Source organism: Eublepharis macularius, chromosome 1 (assembly GCF_028583425.1).
Source record: "Eublepharis macularius isolate TG4126 chromosome 1, MPM_Emac_v1.0, whole genome shotgun sequence".
Lineage (NCBI taxonomy): Eukaryota > Metazoa > Chordata > Lepidosauria > Squamata > Eublepharidae > Eublepharis > Eublepharis macularius.
Window position 1 is genome coordinate 74,177,243 of NC_072790.1, and position 23,614 is coordinate 74,200,856.

General features: G+C 40.4%; 1 protein-coding gene across 1 annotated transcript in view; it reads left to right on the forward strand.

The window, feature by feature from the left end:
• The window catches only part of CD109 (CD109 molecule), a 124,585-nt gene extending 101,271 nt beyond the window's left edge, over window positions 1-23,314 (forward strand). Inside the window, exons 27-33 of the mRNA XM_054993118.1 lie at window positions 65-255; window positions 2,927-3,082; window positions 3,173-3,238; window positions 11,991-12,127; window positions 17,869-18,025; window positions 18,454-18,556; window positions 21,687-23,314. Coding sequence (XP_054849093.1) covers window positions 65-255; window positions 2,927-3,082; window positions 3,173-3,238; window positions 11,991-12,127; window positions 17,869-18,025; window positions 18,454-18,556; window positions 21,687-21,862 — 986 coding nt within the window. The 3' untranslated portion in view covers window positions 21,863-23,314. The remainder of the gene's footprint in view (window positions 1-64; window positions 256-2,926; window positions 3,083-3,172; window positions 3,239-11,990; window positions 12,128-17,868; window positions 18,026-18,453; window positions 18,557-21,686) is intronic.
• The last annotated feature ends 300 nt before the right edge of the window (window positions 23,315-23,614 follow it).

A 23,614-nucleotide genomic window follows, 5' to 3' on the forward strand; every position in this document is an offset into this window, starting at 1 on the left:
CCTTCCAAAGTAATGGAAAGCTTACTTCTTGTGTTGGTAGTACAACAGATGATTTTTTCCCCAGGAGAACTCAGATTCTGGAGGTCCCCATCTGCTGAACTCTCTGATTCCTGGCAGCCGCACTCTACTGATACTGAGCTTGCAGGCTATGCTCTGTTGTCTCATGTTAAACAACAGAGATTATTAGAAGGGCTATCTATTATGAAGTGGTTGCTCAAGCAAAGGAACAGCCTTGGAGGTTATTCTTCTACACAGGTTAGAAAATGATCTTCATAACATAATTATATTGGTATCTTCTCAGAATGAATATTAGTCTCCTATATAGTTCCTGTCATGCTGTATTTCATTCAGTCACATACTGGAAACTTTTAAAACTTAGTATGAATTTTAGTAAATGAATTGCTTAATCAGGGGCTTCTGGAGTTCCAGGAATTTGTGAAGTAAGTATTATACACACATTTTCAAGGAAGAGGGTGAGAGTTTTGATTTTCCAAAGAGGCCCTTCAACACCTGCTGTTACATTTATGGCAGAGTCATAGGTCTGATTCTAATTGTTACTTGCTGTAAGGAAAAGCATGCATGGAATAATTCCAAACTAGAAAATATTTAATGAACTTTTCATTGATAAACTCAGGGCTCCTTTAAATGTGACAGAAGCCCTTCCAAGAGAACACACAGAGCCAAAACACACGTTAAGAAATACCTAGGTTCAGCACGTGTTCTCTTACCTCAAGGTTTGCCGGGATCTGTAGGTGTCCTGGAAGCTTAAAGTTTAGCATTTACAGAGCAGCAGGAAGGGGAAGGGAAATACAGGCGCCTGTATTTCCCTCCCTGCTGCTCTGTAAATGCTAAACTTTAAGCTTCCAGGACGCCTACAGATCCCGGCAAACCTTGAGGTAAGAGAACATGTGCTGAACCTAGGTATTTCTTAACGCGTGTTTTGGCTCTGAGAATTTGTATGGTGGGTAGTGGAGAGTGGCTGGAACGAACTGGATGCAAGTCTTTACCTCATGGTTATAATCAGTTGTATCTTAGCCTGTCCTACCTCATGGAGTTTTTATGAGGATTACACTGAATAATACTATACATGTTGATGAAGAATGTTATAAATAATAACTTGCTGAATATTAGTTCTCCCTGAAGACACAACACCTTTTTAAATCATAAAGACCTATACTTTAGTCAGTATGTGGAGTAGAAATAAAACGTCTTAGGAAGAATCTTGCACTGCCTAGTTTTTGACTTTGATTCGTACCAGTCTTCTCTCCAGCACCATTTGTTTGTTTGCTTGCTTGCTTGTTTTATTGGACTTTTAGTCCGCTCTCCTCACAGAGCAGGCTCAGAGCAGAGTACAACATGGTAATGTCTATAGAGATAAAAACAATGGTAGCAGTTACACTGTGATAAAATCATCATAATGTAGTGCTCACAGTATATCCCTATTCTCTAAATATCGGGGTCTGTGGGGCAGGGTGGACATCTACCTGTTTGCAATCTAGAATGGGAGGGCACATGTCTCCCTCCCCCACTGGAGAACCCATCCACCTCAACCTTCATAAGCTTGGCAGAACATCTGTATCTTACAAGCCCACAGGAATGATAGTCCCACTAGGTTTGGGTCTCCAAAGACAAAGAGATCCACCAGGTGAGTGCCAGGGCCAAAAAGCCCTGGGCCTGGTCAAGGTGAGATGAATCTCCTTGGGGCCAGGGATCACCAGCAGCTGTTTTTCTGCTGACTGGAGCATTCTCCGGGGAACATAGGGTGAGAGACAGTCCTGCAGGTATATTGGTCCCAGTCCACTAAGGTCCTTAAAGCTGACTTCTTTCTAGCTGTGGTTTCTTCAGTGGAAGGGGAGCTAAAATAAGAACGTAAACTCAGCCATGCTGTATCAAACCCATCCTCTATTTAGTCCAGCATTATGTTTCATACAATAGCCAACCAATCCCCAGAAGGTATGCAAGTAGGGTACAGAGGCCAAAGCTTCTGCTTGTTGTTGCCCCCCAGTGGTGGTATTCATTGGGTTACTGTCTCTGAACTTGGAGGTTCTGTTTAGTCCTAGTGGTTAATGGCCATTGATGGACCTATTCTCCCATTAAAGCCAACTAAACTAGTGGCCATCCCTAGATCCCATAGCAGCAGATTCCACAAGATAATCGCTTTCTGAGTGAAGAAGTACTTCCTTTTGTCTGTCCTAAAATGATTTTTGAAGGCTGAGCTCAGCCTTGCCTGTGTGGTCCATTATTCATTTTATTGAGGTTGTACCGGGACTGGTGGTTGTTCCCATGATCTGTTACAAGAAATCGCACGAAGAGCTGCTGCAGTCCTTCTCAGATTCCATTTCCTGGCAGATTTTTTTCACATAGAAACTCTGTGCTCCATTTCCTAGGAGCTTTTTTCACATAGAAGTTGGTTCCTCTTCCTAGATACTGTTCTGCTTTTTACCCTTCTTTATCTCTCTATTCAAGATGCTAATTTTTAAAATTTAATTGTGAGTTATTCTAAGTGTTCCAGGGTTTGCTGAAAAGTCTAAAAATCATCCTCTGCATGTACAGAAGACTCCATTTGACTGTAGCAGCTCCCCAGCTGTGTTGGCTGCTACAGCCAGAAGGAGAGCACTGTTACAGCCCTTTGGGCTGCTGTGGTTGCTGCCATTACCACTGCTGTACTCTTGCAGCGTATATTTCTTGTTCCTCCACTTTGCTGTCAGAATATGGTAAGTGCTGCCAAGGTGGCTGCGTATGAGTATGCTACTGCTGCTGCTGAGAGGGCTCTTAAGTGGGCAGTAGCAAGTGCAGGGTGCTAATGGGGCAGAGACTCCTGTATAAACTGATATTCTAAGAAGCAATCTAAGCTATACCGCTACAAGGCAGACTTACTATGCAAGCATTCATATTAAATATAATTTGTTCTTGTTTCCCTGAACAGGACACCATAGTGGCCCTGCAGGCTTTGAGTGCCTGTGCTGTGCATACCGCTGGCCATGACATAGAAATGGATGTAACTGTCCATTCAGTGAGTGAAGAAAATCCATTTGTGTACCGGCTTGATAATAAAAACCGCATCGTCCTTAAAAGCAAAGAGGTAATGTAGTAAAAAAACAACACTTGGTTGAAGTAGTGTCTCCACTTCACAGTAGTTTCTGAGCATACTAAAATTATCCATTTCTTTTAGATTGCCGCTACACAGCCTGTGGAGGTTACAGTCTCAACAAGTGGCCATGGCTTTGGAATCTTTCAGGTATATAGTCATAGTATACTTTTTAAGGGAGGAAAAGTTACTTTTTGAAAAAAAAATTTGCAGTGGAGGGCTGCTTGATTAGAAACTTCATATAGGTTAATAATTTTTTGCATTATTCAGGTTGAATTCAATGTTGTGTTAGGTAGGACACTGACCAGAGTTTCATTCTAACTTTAGCATGAGATGTGACTTAATGATCTTGGATTTCCATAGTGTGTTTAGTTGCTTTGATTTTTCTTAAAATTGTTGAACGTAGTGTACTATTATCTTCAAATATTGCCACTGCATTAAACAATTAGGCAGCATCAGTAATGAACTCCATTACATCTTGAAACTCTTTATTTTTTCACTGCTGTGGTCAGACGATTTTAACATTAGCACATTGAAGGTTGTAACAATGCTCATGAATAAGCTGGTGGAGTCAAAACAGGTCAATAGACTAGAAACCCATAGAGCTGGAGCCAAACTTGTTGTAGACTCAGTTTTGAATTATGCTGAGTGTAGTATTACAGCAGGGGTCCCCAATCTTTGTAAAGCCTGTGGGCACCTTTAGAATTCTGAAACAAAGTGGTGGGCAACCACCAAATGGCTGAGGAGGAGCCAGCCACAAAATGGCTACCGCTGGAGGTGGAGCCACACACATCCTGCGAAAATCCAAGTGCAGGGAAGAAGAGAGGTAATTTTAAAAATACATTGAGAAAGAAGAATGAGAGACTAAAACCCAGCACTAGTGGCAGCTGCTGCCAAAGCAACACCAATCTCAGATCCACCAATCTCCAGGTGCTAGGTAAGATGTTGACAGGCTCCGTGGTGCCTTGTACAGCATGCATCACAAGTACCTGTCAGAGAAAGTACTGGCATCTTATGACCATAAGAATTCTTACCTGGAGGAAGTTTGCTTGCATTTTTTTCATTTTTTCATTTCATTTTTAAAAAGGATTGTGGCATTATGGTGGAAATTGACCTCTTGTTTTGCTGACAATCTGAATCTTTTGTTGCTAGTTTTAATGTTTTGCTGTTTATGGTATTATCTGTATATTTGGAAATCACTTAGAGTATATCCCACAAAAGTCATATATAGACATTTTAAGTAAACTTGATAATAGTTGCACCATCATGAGACCAAAGAGCCATGGCTACATTTTTTTCTCTTGTAGAATTGAAAAATTGATAACCAGCATGGCAAAGAAAATTTCATTTCTGGACCAGGCATTTCAAGAGAAGGGCAGGATGGGAATGAGGATAGCTCTTGAAAGTATTATCATGTGGCTACATTTGTATGTGAGGTATGCCTCTACTTGAAGATGCTGTCAGAGGAGACAGTGTTAGTTGTGTTCTGGGGATCAAAGGTATTAAGAGACTCAGGGTCTGATATAACTTAGGAACACCATGCCCACTGTACAAATGTGAAAATTCATATAGATAGTATTGCCCACCTGGTCCAAATGCCATGCTGTCTTGCACTCTTCACAAACAGTAGAATGTGTGACATTAATGATACTTCTGTAATTGAACCCATAGGACCTATACATTGTGAATAAAGTTTAGTGTGAGGTTGGAATATCATAAATCACCACTCTGGTTTATGCATTTTCAAGAATGCTGTTTCTGATTACAACCAAGTTCAAATGTTCCAGAGAATCATTTGAGATCCAGTAGTGATGGCCAAGCTTGGATTCTTATTCACAGTAGGGAATTATTTCTTCATCCATCATATCAAAAGGCAGTGAATTTAACAGTGATTGTTTCCAACACCAGTAAAACTATTGGAAGCTATTTACGAATGCAAAATATCACAGGTTTATATATATAAAAAAGCCTGAAATGGCCAAAGCTGATTTGAAATCCCTAGGGTAGTCAAATATAAACATAGTACTATGTGTTTAAATTTGTTACTACAATAAATGAACCTCAGATAGCAGTGTTTGTTGACCATTTTTCTAAACCTAACACTGGTTCTGTGCATACTTACTTAGAAGTATGCCCCACAGAGTTCTAGAGCACTTATTCCTTAGTAAGTGCGCATAGGATTGCTTTGTTAATCAAGTTTGCTGTTTATACTATTATGTAGTATTAGCACAGCAGGTGGTAAGTGGCAGACATGTGGCCCATGTTGGACCTTGATTGTCAAGCCCATTGTTAGTGCCCTTGGAGGAGGGGGAGCCCTCCAAGAGTGGGACTACACATGGCCATAGCGCTAGTCTCAGAAAATTGGGCAGACTTTTGTACATACCTTCCTTTGAACTGAGGGGGAGAGGGAAGAAGCATTCCTGGGCAAGAGGGGGAAATCCATTCCTTGCACCACCACAGCAAAAACATATTTATAACATGGAGCTACCTTGATACAGTTCCAAAAATCTGCACTTTGTCCTCTGTAGCTTGGCAAAACAAAAGAAAGGCTTTTGGAGGAATTTCATCCAATTTTGGTTTACAAGAACCACCTCCTGTCTTTCTTTTACTTGGCAGGATACCCATTGAACGAAAAAGAGAGAGACTTTGAACCCCCCTGTTCAGCCCATAACATTATTTCTGCTTCATATTTGACCGTATCCATCCCCCATAAAATTTCATTGTATTAAAGGTATCTGATCCTAGGGGCTGCTGTAACGAGGCAGAAGCTTGATGTAATGTAGTATATACATCCCACCCTTGGTGTGACAAATGTTATTCCACTTGCTGATGCTGGAATACTCATTTCAGGCCAAGTGCTAGTTAAGATTGTAGCCATTTCAGCTTCAGTGCCAGTGATCTCCCATTTCCCATGCATGACTCTACTGTACAGGAAGCTTTGTAAGGCTGATGAGAACCTTTCAAGCAGCATTCTACGGCTTTCTTACTAACCCAGGAACTAGAACTTATAATAATAATAACAACAACAACATATTCTGATATCCAGGCATCTGGTTGTTATGATCCTAGCTTAAGAGTAACCTGAGAAAGATATTTCTGGACAGACAGGAGACTTATATATATTGAATTGAATTGTTACTTTGAAAAATCATATATATATATATATATATATATATATATATATATATATATATATATATATATATATATATATATATATATATATGATTTTTCAAAGTAACAATTCAATTGAAAATATGCAATATCTAGAACAAAAAATATTATAATTAATAAAAGAAGAAAAGGTGAGCACACAGAATAACATACCTAGCTTTATGTGCGTAATAATGTAAATACAGTATCAATTATAATGAATACAAAATATAAGTTTTAAAATAAAGCAATTACATCTAACCATACATGTTTGTGTTGGTGTATGGGTCTTGGGATACAAAGAATCACCATTTATAAATAAAATAAATAGGAACATTTTTTAAAAAAAATTGTGGTTTTATAAAGCCTTTTGCTGACTTTATTTGATTTGTGAATTCCTCCATTAAAGCTCCCAGATTCAGCTGTTCCAGTTCATGGTTAAAATTGGCACACTTCCAGTGTTTTACTACTTCCATTCCTGGCAGAGTGATAATTAAGGCTTCATCATGTGCATCTTTCATTTCATCTGCAAACAAGCATAACAAAGCTAATTTTGAGTGCTTAAGAAAGGTGCTAGTGATTGGTCTAGAAGGATGCTTCTTTTGTTTCAGTAGCTGCTGGAAGAAAATAGACCTAGAAGGAACAATTCTTCCTGCCATTTCATTAGAAAACTGCATTTTTATCAGCACTATGTTTTTTCAGCACCTTTTCTGGGAGTTCACTTTTCCACGGTCCCAGAAAGGCACTGAAAAAATGGAAGCCAAACAGCCTGCAACCGTTTTGAAAACATGGACGTCTGGAGTCAAGGGGGAAAGCCGCCAGCATTCGGTGAATGGGCCATCCCTTTAAGGATATGTGGAAAGGGCCAGAATGTTGGAGAAAAGGGTGCTTTTTTGGTCTTTGCCATTTTTTTTTACAATATTGTTGATGGGTGCTATAGTGCTAGAATTAGGCAATGGGATTTTTAAAAAAATCTCAAAAGGAAGCTCAGGAAATTATGCTGCCTTGAGTAGATTTGTGTCAGTACTTCAGTGAGTTTTTCTCCAGTAGATTCCCATGGCACTGAAGAAATCCTGCCATAAAGGGATTTTGTGCACTGGCTGGAGGAAATATTCTTCCAGAATCAAATTATTATGCTTCTAAATGCTTTATTTATTTAAAAAAACTTATTTGGTGCCTCTCCAGAGATCTACTTGAGGTGGCTCATAACATAAAACTACACAATAAAACCATAAAAGCAATGGCAATAAAATAAATAATAAAGAAGAAAAAAAATAAGCCATAAGAGCAAGCCAGGGATTAAAAATAGCATAAACAACAACCAGTAGCCTGAAACAGTTGTTATGAAATAGTCATCAGGCTAGAAGCAGACTGTAAAATGAATTAAAAATCAGGAACCCCCAGCTAAAAGCCTGGGTGATGTACATTATGTATGAGAAGAACAGCCTTGAGAGAAAATGTGTGGAATGTACATAACCGATGTGTAAAAAGTGCTGTGTGTGTGTGTGACTTGATTTGATTTTCTGGATAAAAGTCACCATTAAATGTAAGCTAGGAAGAGATAGTGGTGTGTTTGTTACCCAGATGGTTGCCCTGGTTTGCCCTGGCCTCTAGAGGCATCTCTCTGAGCGCATCCAAACTGAAAACACAATACCACAGGGGCACTATATTTCTATGTATACCAAGGTCCAATGGGTGGGAACTTAAACCATAAAAAAACATCTCATGTCTCTTCACAGATACACTCGGTGCTATGAAAAGTTAACTTCATCTAGCTAACTTCAAAGACAATACTTGAGGCTTAATTAATTAATGTTTACTAGCTCAAAATAGACATAACCAGGAATAATAATAAATGCAATGACAATACTCCACAGCAATACTGAAAATCAAAAATACAGTTTCCCATTTATTGGGGCAGATGTAATCACCTTTGCTTAGTCAGCATATGTACAACATCAAAGGCACAGTTACTAATGCAAAAAGTAAGAAAAATATGATGAAGAAGATATAAGCAAAGACTGGGACATGAATTTGAATGCATTCCATGAAACAGAGTAGGATAGTTTCTGTCATATGACAAAGAACTGAGCCTGGATATTTGTGGATCAAAGTTTTGTATTTTAGTGGCTGTTTGTATAAATATGGATGCAAGAATAAGATCATAAGACCTTTCCTGAAGAGTTGATGGGAAGCCTGCATCCATGATCCTTTGATGAAATAATCCCACTGGTCATAGAACAGTACAGAAAAGAAAGCTTAGCATCTCTGGTTCAAGATAGGGAAGGAGCATGGGATGCTTTGAAAAAGGTGAAAACAGATAAGATTCAAACAGGTAGAACTGCTTAGAGGTGATTAAAGTAACAGGTAAGCTCGCTGGAGAAAAAATAGATTAAGAGTTAAGGTAGAAAGCTGGTGTTAGGAGAAAAAGTAAGTGCTGAGAGTGTAAAGGATGGTGTTAGAGAGGGAGAATGAGGAGGGGAAGAAACAAGCGGCTTAATAACGAACAAAGCAAGAAGTTACCTCACAGCAAGAAGTTACTTCACTTAGTCTAAAAAGTTTGCAAAGGAACAAGAGAGACAGAGTTTTAAGAAAGAGATATGTAGGGGGGGAAAGTCCAAGAAAAAGAAATAACCAATGGAGAAATAATCCAAGTGAGTCAAAAACTTCCTTGGGAAAACGAACTTTCGGGGTGGGGGGGAGGGCTTCTTAGGAAAAACTTCCAACAATGGTTCCTTTTGAGGATACCTTTATACGTGTATAAATGATCCTTCATACAAATGTGCCTAATTAATATGGGCATCTTGTACGTGGCTCAAGGCCAATTGGATATGAGATCATAATTGGTCTGAAGTGAACCCTTATGTAATATGAATTTTGGGGTGGGCTTTGATTTACGACTCCCATATGATAGCAACAGGAAGTCTGATACCTGCTGTCAGGGTGTTTGAAGTACTTCTATCTAACACCTCTAACAATGCCAGTGGGGTGACAAAAAGATGGGGAAAGCCTTTCAAGTTGGGCAAGATAATCCTGTTTTCCTGCGAGTTTTAAAGGGATGTATTTATGGTATGTGTATGTTTACACACACACACACATCTGAGCTCCTTTTAAATGCTAGCATGGAGCATGAAAACTGGTGTTTTAAAGCGTAAAAACTCATACCTTGAGAGTATCAGTGTTTCCTCTTGAGGGACTTTAGAAAGAGCTGTTTACCCCTTGTAGATGAAGGTGAGTGATCACACATAATGAACTTTGAACCTTTATATTAAACAGAGCTCCCTGTGCATGATAGATAGATCCAAATCCTGTTTTACTTTATGCTAAACCCCCTAACTATTTGGTTATCCAGATTTATTCTTCGTGTCATGATTGGAGAAGTATTCAGACGAGGTAGAGAGGGGGAGGAGAGGATTCAGTACATTGCAGTGAGGCTGTAGAGGTCTGTGCTGCATCTTTTTTGTTATGGAGGCTTGTGCTGCAGTATTTGCTTAGCAAGTAGGGGGTTTGCAGCTGGAGTGTCTTCCCAGCTTCTCTTTGCAATGACATCTCTTACTGATTTTCTCCACAGATCTCTGTAGTCATGTATTGGGGGGAGGGGTCCTGCAAACACCCTGGCCTCCCTGATTCTGTGTCACACTCAGATAGACTTCCTCATCTCCTGGAGGTTTTAGCTGTGGAAACATTTGGTATAGATACTGTTCATGCACACAGTTACATGAAAGCAAAACAAAATGGCGGCTATTACCTTGCACGTTGGCTGCATATCCACCCCCCACCTTTGAAACCACCATTCAGATGTGTCCGAAGAACTGAATTGATGTAACTGTCAGCTTGTGAAAGCAAATCTTGGTTGAGTTTGTTCGTAGGAGAGTACAAACAAGACTTTCTAGCCTTGTCCAGGTACTCTAACGAGGTAAGGTATCTTTAAGGCACCCCTCAGTGAACTGGGTTTTTTTTGTTTTGTTTTGCACTGACTTCTTTTTGTCCAAGGTCAAGAAGGAATGGAAAAGTAAACAATAGACCTTCCAGTCTTCTTAAGGGGACATTCAGTTTGTTGCTTCAGATGTTCTTGTGTTACTGGTAAATTCTTACCGTTTTGCTTTTCTTGGCAGATACTAAAGCAGCAGTATGTGCGTGATGACAAATTACTGATTTGTTTCCAGCTTGATTTGACCAAATTCACAGCATGCCTCTAATAAGGAAAAATCACATTTGACTTGATTCTTTTGGGATGTTGATGCATTTGTTTTGAGTTGGACTGGTAATTTTGGATGCATTAGCATTTCAGGAAGAGTGGCATGCTCTGCCGTCGTTGTCTTTATTCTCATATTTTATTAATAGATTTATGTATTCAGCTTGCTAAACCTTGAAGTACCATAAACAAAGGGCTGGTGTTTTTTTTACTTCTGGGACTTTAAAATGCCTCCACAAATGTGGATTTGCAGAAACAGCACAGGGGTCAAAGTGGGGGCCTGCAGAGAGAGAGAGAATTGGTGGAAAACACCACCCTCTTTCCAAAGGGTGGCAGTGCCCTTCTGACTTTGGAACCAACTGGTAAGATCCTAACCATGATTGCTAAGATCTGTAGTGTTGAACTTTAGAAGATAGTGGTGAGGGAGGGCAATTTCATGGAGGCAGCCTTGATTTGTTGGCAGTTTCACCTTTATTTTGTTTTGCCATGTAAGAAACGAAACCTGCAGCCAAGGTATGAAGATGGCCATGTTTTGACAGTTTGTCACTGCCCTCTGCCGGGCAGAATGTCACAATAACTTGTTAATTCATTTGATCGAAGCATGTTTCAATGTAAACCAGCTGTTTTCATGAAATATGGCCTGGAATACACCTCAAACAGCTAGTTCAGGCTCTGCCTCCTTCTGGGTGGTCATCCTTCCCAATTAGGGTTCATCTTCTGAGTTCTGTTCCTTGAAGGTCATGGTTTCCTTAAAAAAGGTGCTAGTTCTCTGTCAGTAGTTCTTCATGACAGGACATCTCAAGCAGCTATGTCAGCTTTGAACTTGAAATGAACTTTGAAATGGCAAGATAAAGCAGCCACAATTAAATGTATACGTGAGTGTGTAGTTCACACTGGCATTTGTCTCTTGTGCATTTTCAGTCCCATCTAAAGAATACATTTCTGAATAAACACACTGAATAAAATGAGACTTTCTTCTAAGAAGGCATGCATAGGATTGCTGTCTGTATTACCAGTGTGTACAAAGCACAGGAAAGTAAAGCACAGGAAAAATTAAGGAATAATGAACGAGGTTAAAATTTAAAAAGAATGAACTTTCAGAGACGTTCTAATATGGAACACCAACAGAGACACCACTGTGCTCCAGGGCTACCCGATGGCACGTATGTGCATTAAATCAAACGTGTGATTAGCTACCTTTTTGGATGTGAGAACAGAACAGTTTCTGCTAATGATCTTTGTCCATTATTGGATGAATGGATATTTGCAGTACTGTTATTTTCCTGGGTGTAGAAGTTTTATTTTATGCCACTCTCAAAAATCAAAAACATGATGCAACAGTAAATGCAAACCATCAACAAAATGGTAGCTTGTAAAGACATTTCTTAGAATTCACAGAAATTACAGATGTGGTCATTATTCAAAGTAGCGTGATATTGATGATGTATCTGGTACCCTTGCATTTTTGTTAGAGTTTTGACTGTACGATCCAAGATTATTGCATTATATGTACTCTGTTCATTCTGCCATTTTTTTATGTTGACACTCTTGTAGCTCAATATTGTATACAATGTGAAAAATCCACATAATGGTATCAGATCGACACAGAGTCAAGAAGCCTTTGACTTGGATGTTCTTGTGAAGGATGACAAAAAAGATATAAACCACGTAACTTTGAATGTTTGCACTAGGTAAGAAATGTATGTGAAATCACCACTCCTCTTCTTTTTAAATAGAATTTTTATAACACGTGAGACAGACACAAGTTTTTTGTATCATCACGTAGACCTTTCCTCTGAATAATGTGGTTTAAAAGGGATCAGATATTACATATATAATAAAACTTTGAAGTAATAGATTTGATCAGGTAAGTAATATATACAAATTTAGAAACAAAATAATTCAGTTAAAGGTTATCCCACCAAGGCTGTAGTCTTACCAAATTTGAGGGTAAACTTCTGCTTTGGTGTGTTTAGGATAAAGTTGCAAGTTTCTGTCATGTCAAACAACTTTTTAAATTTTACCATGACAATTCTCTTGCTTGCTTTACTTGCACTGAAGGCTATGCGTGTAAGTTGTGTACTTTGCTTTCCTGGTTTTTCTTTGAACCCTATTATATTTGCCACGTCCACCCTGATCACCCTTATTTTAGAATATTTATACCCTGCCTTATCTCCTCAGACTTAAGGCAACTAACAAAACAATAGAAACTGCAAGAATATAAAGTGTCATAAGCATCCAACAGCAGGTTAAAAACCAATGTATAATAAATATACACCGTTAAAAATCCCTGCACATAATTAAAATGCAGCCCAATCTGTTGGGCTGTTAGAATGGGATTTGAGAGACCCTGATCAAATTCTGCATCAGTCAGAAAGCCATTAAGGGAGCAATTCTAAGCATGTGTACTCAGAAATAAGTCTTATGTTGTTCAGTGGGGAAAGTGTCATTAGAATTGTTGCCTGAGAATCTCTGGGGAAACGTCTCCTACTGAAACACAATTTCCCAGCTGTAAAATAGGTGTTTTTATGGCTTTCTTTATATGGCTGTGGTGAGGGTGAATTAAATAAAGAACATAATGTAGGGCTCAATCCAAGTGTAGTTCTCATGTATAATGCAGAGCTTTGTATAATGCAGGGATGCAGAGCTTTGTTCTCCCTACCTTATTAGATTACTCAGTGTACCAGGCCAATTCTGTGCTGTCTCCCATATCACCGTTCAATTCACCTTTGCTCTGCTTAGTCAGAGATGTCCAAGGCTTATTCTCCTGTTCCTTATACATGCTGAGATGCATGCTGGGTAGGAATGAAATGAAACCAAAGATCAGGTAGCGAGGGGAACAGAGGTTCATATAGTGCTGCCAAAACAATCTCAGGGTTGGGCCAGAGGGAGGTCTGTGGAGTGCGGTTCAGGTCAGGCAGTCTATCAGAATCCGCTAGACAGACAAGTGCAGAGGCAAGGTGTGAGATCCAAAAGGCAGAGGTCAAGAACCAGTACCAATAGGATAAGCGCAGTCTTCAGACTATAGGCAGTTTTCAAACTGAATGGACCAGCCTGGAGGCAGCAGTTTTCTACCTCCAGACTAAATCCTTTAGGAGCTCTTATTGGCAAGATGTGTTTCCTTTACTTGCTACCTTAGAAGGGCACAATGATGCAGATGAGACTGAGTCAGCAGCTCTCCTGGAAAGCAGGAAGCTCATTTAGTGCATAGAGCAGGACTCTGGAGCTGCTGGCCTGAGGTTCTACATCTGAGTCCCCACAGAAGAGATGGGTCTGGAGGGAAATCTCGGAGGCACCCACAAGCCATTCTTATTGCAGCCTTCATAGGGACAGGGGGAAACAGGACTTTGCACCGTTCAGTGATATCCAAACCCAAACTTTTTGTAGAAAATAATTGTACTTTGATGGCTATCAGCTCTCCTCTCATCTGTGATTATAACACAGACATAATTACATACCATTCCAGCTCAGTTATTTGTTTTCAATAGCAGCTACTTTGGCCTGGTGCTTCATCCCACAGATGGTTTTATTTGTGTCTAATCTGATGAGCCAACCACAGTCAGCGGTTGTGCTGAACTTCTTTCAAAGCCATATCTGTATTTAATCAGCCCTGCTGCCAGGCCTGTGAGCACTGCTTTGAAAAGTGAGTCTTCCCCACTTGCAAATTGCCCTTGCATAAAAAGGAATAGTTTTATTCAATTACTTTGAACTACTGTCAGGCATTCAAAATACAGATCAGGGGCACTCTTCTTTCCAAGGAAACAGTGGTGGTTTACCATCCGTGCCAAACAATATACTTCTGTCACCTATTTGCAGAGATCCCTTCATCAGAAAGTACTTTAATGTTCTCATATAAAATAAAAAGGCACAAATATATTTTCTTAGTCTAGTTGTGTGTTGGCATGGTTTTCAGGTATCTAAAATGTTCTGAGGTTGCAGTGCGGTGGGAGTGCTTTCATGAGTGATCATTGGAGACTGAGAGAGGAGGAAAACCCTCAAGGCTTTATTAAATGAATTTGTCATTTAGTTCAATTATGAAAATTATCAGAGGTGTTATTTGATAGGACCATTAATTAACTATATTTCCAGTGGATTTATTGCTGCTTGACTTATTCCACCAACTGAAAGAACTACAAGACAGCAGTGTGTTCAGGAAACCACATTTGTTCCAACAAGCATGGATGTTGTCATCATCCAGTCAGTAAACAAAATGGAACTCCGTTGGCTGAAGTACCATTTCAAGGACTACCACTTGGTAGACAAGCTGCATTTTAAAGTTTTGGAACATTATTGCTTGACTGGTTCCTTGTATAGTGTTTCTTCCTCTTGATTCTTATTACCAAGGAGGTGGATTCCATTAAAAGTTAGTTGTCAGTAAGCCATCCTACTATATAAAAGGCAAACCGTATTGGTAACAACTCACTTTTTATCCCCGTGCAAGTGCATTCTGGCCTTGTGCGAGGTTAAAGAGTTGTCGCCAATACAGGAGGGGGTGGGAGGGTCAGCGTGCCCCTCCCAAGGTTCCGCAGCAGTCAGGGGAAGGGGACCACCTGGCATACTGGCGGGGAGGGCCACACTCCTGAACCAGCTTTCTCCATTGTGGCAGTAAGCCTCCTTGGGGGCTCCAGAGGGTTGTGCTGCCACAGCCACTGAGGCACTGGGGAGGCCTGCCATGCTGGCCCAGCCCTCAGCACGCCTGAGCAGGCTGTGGTGTCGCAACAGGCTGTGGAGTGCTGCTGTGCTCTGCACTGGCCAGTTTTCTGGCCACTTGAGACTGAATCAGGCTGGTGTAGAGTGCAGGAACACTGCCAAGGCAGCGCAACGGGCCCTGGAGTGCTCCTGCGCTGTGCACCAGCCCAACTTCTGTCAGTTTGAGGCCAAATCAGGCTGGTGCAGAGCGCAGGAATGCTGCCAGGGCAGTGCAACGGGCCCAAAGTGCTCCTGCGCTTTGCACTGGCCCAAATTCTGCACATTTGAGGCTGAATTGGGCCAATGTGGAGCTTAAGAACGCTGCTGGGGTGGTTTGATGGGCTGGAGTGCTCCTGCGCTCTGCACTGGCCCATTTTTGGCCCGTTTGAGGCTGAAATCGGCCCACTGCAGAGCATAGGAACACTGCTGGGGCAGCACATGCCCTCACAAGGGCTAGTATGAAAATAACAGAATAAGATTTTGTCTAGATTGTCTTAACTACTGTTAATTAAATTGGCAGTGGTTATAAATACTTTGCTCAATAATCGGTTGGAAAACAACTTACTCTGTTCTTAGTGTAACCCTAGGGAGTTCCTGCTTTGATATAGTATCTCATCTCGCCTCCCCAGCAGGCAAGGAAGCAAGACTGTCTTCTTCGCATTTCCACCTGCCCTTTCTTATTCTGTCTGGGCTTGGTCTCTTCCTTATAGGAGGAAGAAACAGACAGCAGAAGAAATACTTGATTGCAAGTTGTGGCAATGGAAAAATCTGGGTCAGATCAATCAGTTAATGAATGTATGTGTCTTAATATTTTCCAAACGTAGGGAAACGAATGTAGTACACAAGCATTTGCCAATTTTTTGTAGCCTGCAAGTGATTGCAGTGCTATGTTTCTCCATAGGTGACCCCAAGATTACAAGTTAGCATAGCTGGAGCATGTTTCTAACCTTGGGATGTGAGAGAGGGTATGATGTTTAAAATGGATTGCATTTAGAGAAAGAAATACATTTTTAGTTCCATTCCTAGGGCTAAACTAGACATGATGGCACTCTTTCAAAGTGACCTTAAAATGCTATGACGGCCCAGTCCTGATCAGGTCTGCAACACGGAGCTGTTGTTTCCCCTCCTGTGCCTTTGCAAGTGCTGAAACACCTGTGTGTATATGTGTGTGTGTGGAGGGGGGGGGTGTACAGCCATTTTGGCATGTAATGAGGCAGTGGTGCGGTGGAACAAGAGCCCCTCAGTCTGACACACTAAAATGGCATCTTCATGGCACCCCTGAGGACACCATCATGTCTGGTTTGGCCCTTAGTCACAATTTCATCTTTTCTTATCCCAGGTAACTTGGAGCTGGTTCAAACACTAGGGCTGCCAGCTGGGTTCACCAGAATATTGGACACACTTGATAAAAACTGTGTGGGGGGACCACATGGGTTGGCAAAGCAGCCCACTGAGCAGGAGGCAGAGAAAGGGGCAGGCCATGCTGCTGCGTGTACTTAACTCCACAGCAATGCTGGCAGACAGATCCCCCAGACAGGGGTTGGTTTAATGATGCTGGGCTCTGGACAAAAATCAAGGATTGTCATCCCCCCCCCCCAATCTTCTTTATTCCCACTCAGTGCATTGATTTTAACATACCTTATAGGGTTATTGTGAGGATAAAATGGATTGGGGCATGTTATAAGCTGTGGTGGGTCCTTAGGGAAAAACTAGGCTATAAATGAAGTAAACAAATATTTACACCATTAAGACGCATAAGCCAAAGCAACACCCCCCTCCATCCCATTGCCTCTGGAGTCAGGGCATCAGGGGGAAACTGTGGTTACAGTGGTTAGAGTGTTGAACTAGGATTTGGGAGACCCAGGTTCAAATCCCCACTCTGCCAAGGAAGCTCACTGGGTGATCTTGGGCCAGTCACACGCTCTCAGCCTAACCTACCTCCCAGGGTTGTTGTGAGGATAAAACAGCCACTTTGGGTCCTGTGGAGGGGGGAAGACAGGGTACAAATGAAGTAAGTAAGTAAACAAACAAACAACAAATAAATAAAAGCTGCTGATTGGCAAAGGAAGGAAGGGTAAAAAGATATTCTCTGGGGCAAAATTGCTCTCTGAAGTGATTGTGGGAAATACTGCACTGATTTTGGAACTGTGAACCCCCCACCCCACCCCCCACACACACACTGGTCAGCCAGGAATGTAACCATGGTTGGGCTGACTGTTACAATACATGATAGGAATTTTAAATTTTTCATCATGCCTCCTCCCAGCACTTGCTTGGATTGTGTCCCCCTTCCATTTGCAACTGCCTCCCACTGAGACACAGAGAAAGAGAGCAGGTGTCTGATTTTTCCAATATGGGGCCAGAAGAGGCAGCTAGTTTAGAGGGGGTGGGTGAGACGGGGAAAGCAAAGCAGTGGAGAAGTGTGCAACTCTCCTCCCCACTATGCGTATACATAGCATGCACATTGTGTGGCTTCATATGCATACAGTTCTCATGATTCTTCCAGTCAAAGGTGTATATCATACACTCATACAGCAGCACTACAGGTTATATTGTAATAATATTTGCACATGAACATCCATACTCTCTTGTCTTCATCTTTCATCCATGCAAACAGAGAGGCACAGTCAGTGTTTTTGAACCAAGCCATAGTTTCATCATTATTACATAAGTTTTTAAGAATAGAACTTTTTATTGTTTTTATTTTTATATAAAAAGTCCCTTCTCCTTTCTCCCTTTTTAGATATTTGGGAACTGGAACATCTTCAAAGACTGGTATGGCTCTCATGGAAATTGGATTGTTGAGTGGTTTCGCTCTGTCACCTGCTTTTGTGCCACCAGATGATATGATTAGGAAGGTGGAGAAAGCAGAAGGCAAAGTCCATTTATATTTGAACCATGTAAGTCAACATATGAGGAAAATTCTACCCTTTGTGATAATTCTATGTTAGACTGAAATATGCACATCACATATCTTTTTTTTAAAAAAAGGCTAAATGTTTTTGGAACTGGTGAAGCATCAATATTTTCATAAGAGTTGCCATCTTTCTGTAGTCAAAATAGCAATTATTTCATTTTCTTACATTTTTGTATTACTTCAAATTTGCCAAACATTTTTTTGCTAGTTAAGCGAGCATATCAAAAGAGAATTGTGTGTTCCCATTGTGTGCACAAGGAAGAAAATGGAAGTAAGCCCTGGGTTTCTGTGCATCTTTCCCCTGTATCTGGAATGTTTGTATATTTGTGTTGTGTGTACCTGTGTGTGGCACATTCAGTCATCTAGTATTACTCTCTGACAATGCAATCAACATTCTCTCTTATTTTCCAGTTAAATAAAACAGAGTTTTGTGTGGATGTTCCAACTGTGAGATATTTCAAAGTTGCAAATACTCAAGATGCTTCCGTAAATGTAGTGGATTACTACGAACCCAGTAAGTGCCAGTCATTTTCTGTCATGCATTTGCCGCTGAAATACATAGTTGTGTTCAACCAAGTGAGGAATGAGCTCTTTAAATTAAGAAAGAGCATTAAATAGAGGGTTGTATGTGATGCACAAGCATTAATAGAAACATAATGTTAATTTCATTAACAGCATCATCCACAAGGGGTTTTTTTGGTTGTATGTGGCATAAATCAGTGGAATATTTTTGATCCATCCCAGTTGAAGGATCTGATCTCTTCTATTCCAAAATAAAGAACTAATGTTGAATCTGTTCAGTTACCAAACAAATAATTATCTTTTAGATGGCTCCTGATGTGATAGTATTTTGATGTCAAGGGTGGTACAGAAAAAAAACAAGGAAAGAAGAGCACACAGCTGGATGACCTTAGGCCTCTCAGATACCTCACAGGTTTATTGTGGGGATAAAATGGAGGAGACCAGTGTAAGCCACTTTGGGTCCCCATTGGGGAGAAAGTTGAGGTATAAATGAAGTAAATTGCCTTTTAAATTTTAAATATTTAAATTTTGAGCATGCACAAGATTCTGTACTAAAATATAAGTGACAGGGAAAAGCAAAGATAGGAGTAGGCAGAGTAACTTGGAATCATTTGACAGGGGAATGCTTATGTTTGTAATTATTATGGGTAAGAACCTTCTAGACCATAAAACTGGAAAGGATGAGAGACCTGAGGAAGACTTAGGCATGTTGAAGTTCTGGAACTGGCTGTGGACTGCTTATGTTTATGTTATGACATGGGTTATGCTTTCCAATGTTAGGTTCATAGAGCATGTTCAGTCATGGCATTATAGGAGGATGGGAGATAGATGTATCTCATTCAAAACAGAATCTCCACATCTATGTTCTGATTCCCAGCCATGGCAGATCACAAGTTCCCAATGAGAGTAGCTGGTGCATTGCCTAGAAGTAGAATACAAAGCTCTGTTTTGGATATGGAGGAGATAACAGGGGTACAAGAAGTGTGTGACAGTATTCTTGACATGGTAGATACACGTGGAACATTCCCTTATCTAATAATACTGCATTATCTGATGGCCCTAAAACTCAAAAGGTGACAGGCAAGTCTTTGGATGGACTTCTTGTTGGTCGATGTAATGTGCGGTAGAAGAGTAGTATTGTGTTTAACTTGCCACCTGGCACATCAGTTCCAGTTCCAGGTTCCCAAGATGCACATGAATGACTGTATAGTATTCATAAGTTTCACGTTGGTGGCCCTTATGAGGGCCCACCTTGATGGCCTTTATGAGGGCAGAGAAGTGGGATATGGATTGTGTTAATAAATAATAAATAAAATAATTTTATAAAACTAATATATAGAGTCCCAAGATAAACAGCTGCTTCTTAGATCATGGTTGAGCAGTTAGAGTGTGCGCCCATAATTTTCATGTGTTGGGTCTACATGAATGTTACATCTGTGCACAGATGTCCAGCTAGCTTAGAGACAAGAAAGGCATGCTCAGTGGGTGGGACTCACACACACAGAGCTTAGTGAGACATTTGCCCAGTCTGGGCATTATGACTCCTAATTTCTTTTGTTGTAATAACTAGTACAAGTGGGAATTAATGAGGAATTTGCATGGAAGAAGAAATCCCAACCCTTGCAGGTCTCCACTCTCTCCTTTTCCTTCTTTCTCCCCTCTACTGCCTTTCTCCCCTTTGCCCTTGCCTCTTCCCCTCTCTTCCCTCCTGCCGTGTTCATTCACTTAATGCCTGTACCTCCTCCATTCCCCATTGCAACTGCCTAATTCACTCACCCAGTGCTACTTCCTTCTCCTGTCCTTGCTGCTTGACACATTTGTTCACCTCCTACCTTCTCTTCTGCTGCTACCTCCTCCCTTCTCCACTACTCCAGCTATCTCCTGGTAAGCAGTCCTCATGATGGGAGCTGAGATATTGCAACATAGAATGGTGCGATCTCATCCTTCCCCATGCAAGTTTGTGTTTGTGTTTTTTTTACAATTTCCCATTCCGATTTTTCTGTAAACCTGAAGGCTATCCCATGTTTATAGACTCTCCCTGCCCCCCAGTACATGGCCAGTGGTGCAGATTGTTTTGATCCACACTCTGGGACCATTGTTCAGAGTTAAACATAATGATTCCGTATCATCTATACATAGTGCCTCTCTTGGCATCACTAGTTTCAAAGTACAATTAATAGAATATACTTATGAAAAATATAGATGCAGCTTGGTTGTCTGTGATTAATTGAAGAAGATAATTCTTGAAGAATGTATGAAAATTTTTGTTTCAAGAACTGCTCTCATCATCACTTAAAGCATCATTTATATAATTGTTTGTTTGAATTATAACCAGCAGGTTGAAAGACATTGTAATAGAACTTCGTCGGCTTAATTTTTACAGGACTTCAAAACTAAGTTTTTATGTGAATTGGATTATTTTTCCTAGAATTTTTCCAGCTTTAAAACAAAGCTTGGTTGCATTTTTAAAAGCTATTTCCCCTGAAATACTCAGAAATCTGCTGAAGGGCATTTTTACTTAAAATAAAATAAATACATTGTATGTGAGGTATATTTAGCTTTGCTGAAACCACAGCAAATATCTCATATTGCAGTTTGTCTAAAATGTTTTCCTTTTGCTTTGTTCTAAAGCTTGGATCACTGCTGGAGCAAAAATCTTGTGAGGCCTACTGCAAAAGAATATATCATTTATGCTGTAGCCATAACTGAATTCTTTAGCACTTTTTATAATTTATTCCTCTTATGTAATATTTGTAGATATTGAAAAATATAGAATCAATAAAATATTCCAAACATTCCTGGATTTATATAACCATCGCAACAGATAATTTAAAAAAATTAACTGATTCTAGTGTTACAGCACAGCATGTTGTATAACCTTTGGCTGGGGGATAGTGCGTCACTCCAAATCACTGTAGAGTAAATCCTGGGCCCTGTATAGTCATACGTCACAGGATTCCTATGACCTTGGTTTGATTAGCTGTGTCAGACATGCAGCATTTTAGACACTTGCTTTGGTGGTAAATTAATATATTATGCTGCTTGAAAAATAAGAAATTTAAATTTGTTGGGATAGGATTATCATTAACCTAGCAACATTGTTGACCTTTCTTTCATAACAGGAAGAAGAGCAGTGAGAAGCTATAACTCTGAAGTGATGCAGAGTGTGTCATCTTGTGCCTTCTGTGAAAATGACTGTGATTTTTGTGGAACGCGTTCAGATAGTTCTTCACCAATTTCCCTCTCCTGTGAACTGTTTGTGGTACACATAAGTCTTCTATATGTCTGGCTGGTCTAAGAAGGCATGTATCCCATACTGCTCTAAAAGTAGTACTGCACTTAGCACTCTCTCTCAAAAAAAAATCCAAATGAGGCTTTCCAAGTCAACTTAATGAAGACAGAGATTCAGTTTATGGCAGGCAGCCATTGGTAACAATGAGATGAAAGTTCAGATTTAGATAATAATCTAGGATGTACAAAAATAAAACTAACAGGTTTAGAACTCCCTGTAGGGATCTGCATCTCAAACTAATATATACATACATACAACCGGAAAGTGCATGCTCCTCTCTAGAGAGTCTCTAAGAAAGGAAAATCCACAGGTAAAAAAGAGTGTTTAGTCTACTTTTTTCTCTCCCATACCCAATCTCAACTCCCAGTCTGTTCAGTGACAGCATGATCAGGCCAAATTCCAGCTGGTCTATTAAAATGAAAGCATCCCCAAATATTTTTTCAAATTTATTTTGCAAAAAACCCCAACAGTGAATCAAGAGTTTTCTGAAAGGTCTTTATTTTTACTTTGAAATGAGAAAATATGTAAGAAGAGAGATCTGTTATGACTTATGAAAAAGACTGGGTAAACCATGTCTTCAGTTTGGTTTCTGATACATTTTAGGTCCATTAATATGTAATTTAAAGTTTGACGGACTTTAGTAACACAAGATCAAGTCTCAGGTTTAAAAGGGCGTCACGAAATTAGTTTTGCTGACTCCTGACTAGCACTTGGTATGGCTATCATGTGGCTCCTTGGTTGTGTTCTAGAAACCAGTCCAGGCAAATTAATTCCACTGCACATGCTTGAACAAAGTACAAAATAGGAAAAAGTGAAAAATAACAAGACAAATAACACAAACTGAGATGGTTAGCAAGTAGTTATTTATAATTTGAAATCATATAGTCATATGATTAAAAAATGCTGAAAACATTTGTCTCATCTGAGAAAAAAGCATATCTGGTTTTGGTTATTTGTTTTAGAAGGTGAAACTGTAAAAGCAAGTTTAAGGCTCCTTGTCTTTCAGTATTTATACTCGCCATAATACTGTTGTGGCCTGAAATTTGTCAAGTGTTCAGTTTACAATACAAAATGTATTGGTTGCCCCTACATCTCTCTGAGTAATAAGAGAGACAGATCAACTTGGTGGCTCAGGCACAGCTGGGCTCAGCATGTGATGTCAGCTTGTGTACCCAAATCTGCAGGGAAGAAGCATTAGCAGCAACTTCAAACAGCCTCTGTTCAGACTGAATATGAGCTCAGATTCTGAGGAATTTTAGGAGATTCTAATCTGCATTTGTATAGGTTTTTTAAAAATGTATCTGCTTTGGTTAGACAGAGAAGAGTGCATTTAAAAGCCATAAGGCACTCTTAAAATGAACACTCAGCAAAAGAAGAGCCTCTTGCTGAAGTTGTTGGAAAATAGGCTGGTACCTAAAATAAGTTCCTTTTTTCTCTAGTGGTCCGGAGTGGGGCAGTCAGGACTGATGGGTAGCTCCTCCTCCGTCTCTTTAGCAGGGTCGAACAAACACGCGATCCTGAGGGGGAGGGGCTCCCAGGCTACTTCAGTTTTTTCGGCCCTGCTCTGCAGGAAGGAACGAACTTCTTTGCTCCGTGGGAGCAGCGATCCGACACAACAGAAAGAAGACCTTTACGAGGCGCGTGCTCGCCGGGGGAAGGAAGGTTTTTCCTCCCCCCCTCCCCCCTCCCGTTTCCCCCCCACTCGATCCGAGCCGGTTCTGAGGGCGGCTGGACGGCCGCGGAGGCGAGCAGCAGCGC